Below are 4,999 nucleotides of genomic sequence, written 5' to 3'. Positions count from 1 at the left end.
TCGGGGCCTTGATGGGCTCGGCAACAGTAACAGGGGGTGATGTGTAATGAAACTAGGGTGCGCTTGCCCTGGGTAGAGCTCTTTTTGGGGGGTGGGGGACGTTTCTTTACGACCATCAGGTGATGTCCCCGAGACAAACCAGGAACTAGATAAAAATCATCCAGGGGACCATGACACAACGTTCCAAAAATGTCCTAAAAACGTCATTGGGGACGTCTCAGGGGCCAACCGGGAACTAGACAAAACCTCCAGTGGACCATGACACCATGAGTAAAGCAGTATGTTTACATACTTCTATAAATACATATTTCTACTGTATTTCAGTAAATGCCACTCCGACATTGCTCGTCCTAATACTTACTTTAGATTTGTGTGTACTGTTGTGAATTGTTAGATATTACTGCATTGTTGGAGCTAGGAACACAAGCATTTCGCTACACCTGCAATAACATCTGCTAAATATGTGTATGTGACCAATAACATTTGATTTGATTTGACACAACGTCCTGATGACTTCAAGCGAACATTTCGTGAGGTCCCAGGGACGTCCTAAAGACTCATTATTGTTTGCAGGGGATTACATTAGTAGATGCAGCAATACTGACCTCCAGCGTGTTGGGATAAAGGTGTGCCTAAATCACATTGACATTCAGGGCGCATCTCACATCTCTGAAATATGCGCGTGTTCGCAAATGTACTTTTCTCCCTAATTTAATAACTACATACTTTTTTTGTTATCCAGTGTATCGGCGTGATTGACATGCAACATGTGTCATCAATACATTATATGATCAAAGCCTAATGACAGACAACGCATTTCACTATAGTCGTCATTCACAAAATAGCCTATTGAACTGATATAACAAATAAAATAAATAAAAGCATCGCGTACTGTAATTCAATGAGGTGACAGTTAAGAGGGCAATGATTCCAGAAAATAATGCACTCTGTCGGGGGCGGGGCAGAAACCAGTTAGTTGTATGTGAGCAACACATGAGGGCTGACTGACACAGCTTTCTGATGTAGAGCTCAGCACGAGCGCTGAGAGAGAGCCAGCAGCAGCCGATAGAGAAGGATTGTCTGTCATGCTATAACAGTATGCATGTACAAGGCAAGGTGGCATGATCGTTTAGTCAATTAACCAGATATATATTAGGTCATTATTTGCCGTCTAATCCACGAGACATGCATTCCGTCAACATTGTGCTCATTTTCATTTTGGCAATGAAAATACCGACAATTTATCATGGACTCTAGATGCATAAAGTGAATGTCTTTCCCTGAATCAACCATTCTGGAATAAAAATAAATACATGGACGGGATGGATTCGTTTAATTCCAGCGGAGTTGACACGTTCCCTGTTGTCAACTTAAATTCCTCATCAGAAAGTCCATATTCTTCGGCTACAATAGCGAGTCTTGCAGCACTTGTAAGTTTTCTTATTTTGTTTACAGTGGTCGGGAACGTTCTGGTTGTAATTGCGGTGTTAACGAGCCGGGCAATGAAAGCTCCCCAGAACCTGTTTTTGGTTTCGTTAGCCACCGCAGACATTCTGGTTGCCACTTTGGTGATGCCATTTTCTCTGGCAAACGAACTTATGGGCTACTGGTATTTCGGCAGAGTTTGGTGTGGAATTTACCTCGCTTTAGATGTCTTATTTTGCACTTCGTCCATCGTCCATCTGTGCGCAATCAGTTTGGACCGCTACTGGTCCGTTACGCAAGCTGTTGAATATAATCTCAAACGGACTCCTAAACGAGTGAAGTGTATTATCGTCATTGTATGGCTTATATCTGCCATGATATCTTCTCCTCCGTTAATATCAATAGACAAGAACAATGATAACTCTCAGTATCCAGGGTGTGAGCTGAACAATGACACTTGGTACATCCTCTCCTCTAGCATTGCGTCATTCTTTGCGCCTTGCCTAATCATGATATTAGTGTATATTAGAATATACCAAGTGGCCAAGACCAGGACCAGGGGCATGTCAGAGAAAAAACATGGTCCAGGTGAACCTACAATGACTGAGAATGGGCTAAGCAAAGCCGCCTTGTGCAAAATCAACGGGGACAGAGAGACCGGGCACTGCCAGTGCCCACCCACGCCCAGCATGATGACCACAGAGGTTCATGATGAGGGGGACCTGGAGGAGAGCTCCTCCTCAGAGGGCAAAGGTCACACCAAACCTCAGGACCTGAACCATAAGAGGGTCAAGCGGGCCAGCCGGAAGAACAGTGCCATCTCCAAACACTCCAGCCGGATCTCTAGAGCCAGCAACAAATCCATGGACCTGTTCGCCTCCAGAAGGAAGAGGAGGAGGAGCTCTGTGTCCATGAAAAAGGTCTCCCAGGCCAGGGAGAAGAGGTTCACCTTTGTGCTGGCGGTGGTCATGGGGGTATTTGTTGTGTGCTGGTTCCCATTCTTTTTCAGCTACTGCCTGCACGGAGTGTGCGGGGACCCCTGTAAGATCCCCGATCCCCTCTTTAAATTCTTCTTCTGGATTGGTTACTGCAACAGCTCGCTCAACCCCGCCATCTACACCATCTTCAACCAGGATTTCCGACGCGCCTTTCAGAAAATCCTTTGCAAGTCATGGAAAAAATCCTTCTAGATATATTTGATAATGGGAGGGACAAGCCAGGACTAAATATGCCCTGAGATGACCATGACAATCTCAATATGGACATATGAAATCTACCATGGAATATTAATATGAAAGAAGCCTTTTTTGTATTCAACCATATGAACAATGCAACGTGCATACTGTACTTACAGTGGTCATACACAGTGTCATGCTGTAACTCAATTGAGAGAGCATCATTCTGAACTACGCCTTCATATTCCCTCACAGGCAACTCTTGTGCTCTCATTACCCCACATATTTCTGTTACTGGCCTGCATATTTGCCATTCACGTTCAGTGTGTGCATAGTGGTTCCCAGAACAAGATGTTCTGAAGTGTATCGCAAGGCTTTCAACTCAATGTCACATTAGATATCTGGTACTCCTGAGTCCTATACAACTAAAGTAACACAATTTCCAGGCTGATCATGCTAATGTGAAAACACAGGGGAACTAGCCGAGCGCATCAGCAGTCTAATCCACTATGTTGACTTGTCATGGGTAATGATTTCCAAGTGGACCCTAGGGATTACAGACAAATGGTTGAGGTGTTGAGGGCTGAGTATATGTTTTTAAAACGTGGGCTACGGTTGTTCCTTTTATTTGTAATAGTAAGAAAGCTCCGTATTTTCACCCTGGATGCTGATTAATAAATACCTAAGAATAAAACATCAAATATTTATTTGAAGTACCTCTTGTGGACTGTTTCTGTTAAATTATTTTGCATAATTAACATTTTGTTTTGCAAGTGGTGCTTTTTCTTATGCTTAAGGTAGTGGGCTATCATGCAAAATAAACGCTGAAGAAATCTTACCTGAGCTCTATTGTGATGTTGGACTTCTGTCATATGTATATACACACTGGAGCACTCTGACAATGATGCACATGTGTTTTGACATGCTTGAGTGATTGAGAGATACTGGGCTTGCCGAGTGTTGTCTTATGCAAGGGATTCTGAGATAGCATGCTCTGCCAGCATCAATCACTGTCTAACGTGCACTCTCTAAGATGTCTGGCAACCCATTTGTCCCTCAGATGGTATAGAAATAAGCTTTTTATGTTTAGACACTAGAAACATGGTAACAGAACAGCTCCAGGACAACCCTGCATTGACGTATTCCTTTCTATTCGTAGACATTCGCTTGCACTGTCAAACTATTTAAAATGCAGGTCAAATATAATTAGGGAATGCTAAAGGGAGATTGTTAAAATGCCACGGCAACAGCTTCCTGAAAAGAAAATCTGTAATTAGCTGCCTAAATCATTATTTAGGGTAAAAACAATTCCTTTTCGGCAATCCTAATCAAGACTCTATTATCACTCTATTGATATCATGTCTAATATCCCACCCATCCTATTGACTGGCTTGGGGGTGTTCTCACCATGGCTGCTTACCGATTCTCCTCCCTTCTCCCAAAGTGTGCACTTGCACACTCCCAGTAATGGATCTACAATCCAGTAGAGGGAGTGTGCAGGTGCACACTGGGAGAAGTGTGGAGAATTGGTATGCCGCCCATTTTTCCCTCACCAATCCATAACATTCAGATTAGTGTCCATTCACAAAGGGAATGATCAAGGAAGTATTCCAGAGTATTGGGACGTAGCCTGTTTGTTTTACTAAGTAGCCTCATAGATCCCTAGTGTAATGTAATGGCAACATTTTCTGAAGTTAACGGTGAAAGTGATAGAAGCTGCAGTAATGGGGTCAACCAAAGTTCTCGTCCCCCTGACACAGACTGGCCGTGTCAATACCAGGGTGTTGGTGACCTTTTAGCACAACAGGTTGACTGAGAGGATATAATCCAATATTCCCCACTGCCCTGTGGACATCAGCAAGGTGGAACTGAATCTTTCCTCCACTTTAAACTGCTGCTGTGTTTGGGGTGCGAATGTAACAGCTCTTTGTAATGGTCTTCATCTTTTGTGTTTGTTCAAATGCAGTTCAGGATCTTAAGGGTATAACATATCATACAAAATGGATGACGTAGTACACAATTGGATGACGTAGTACACAATTGGATGACGTAGTACACAATTGGATGACGTAGTACACAGAAAACAGGGACCCGTTTTGGCTCGTGAGCACCACTTTCAAAACTACTAGCTGAAATGATACAAGCATTCTGGAGCATCACTTCAACTGCTGTTATGGTGTCACAGTAAATGTAGACATGTAGACATCGAGGTTTGTTTTATTCCCCAGTAAAAAAAAAACAGATTACATATACTGTATATGATATTGATGTAGGCTTTCTAAAGGAATTATATGAACCTTTTAACCTAACTAAATCTAACTAACTTAATTTGTATGTTTTATGATTTTCCATTGAGATAAGTTTAGCATTGACTGCATTGGACACATTACCCCCATTGA

General features: G+C 42.7%; 1 protein-coding gene across 1 annotated transcript; it reads left to right on the top strand.

Moving 5' to 3' along the window:
- Positions 1 to 723: 723 nt before the first annotated feature.
- Positions 724 to 3,284, top strand: LOC115197904 (alpha-2 adrenergic receptor-like). Its single transcript, XM_029759593.1, has one exon. It carries the CDS (start codon positions 1,314 to 1,316, stop codon positions 2,613 to 2,615), a length of 1,302 nt encoding a protein of 433 aa, XP_029615453.1. The 5' UTR covers positions 724 to 1,313; the 3' UTR covers positions 2,616 to 3,284.
- Positions 3,285 to 4,999: the final 1,715 nt, after the last annotated feature.

The sequence above is a fragment of the Salmo trutta genome, chromosome 8, assembly GCF_901001165.1.
Source record: "Salmo trutta chromosome 8, fSalTru1.1, whole genome shotgun sequence".
Taxonomy (NCBI): Eukaryota; Metazoa; Chordata; class Actinopteri; order Salmoniformes; family Salmonidae; genus Salmo; species Salmo trutta.
Note: the sequence above shows the minus strand (reverse complement) of the source record. Positions and strands in the feature narration are given on the sequence as shown.

Excerpts from the sequence above, each read along its gene's own strand:
- LOC115197904 (XM_029759593.1), top strand. The coding sequence starts at position 1,314 with ATGGACGGGATGGATTCGTTTAATTCCAGCGGAGTTGACACGTTCCCT.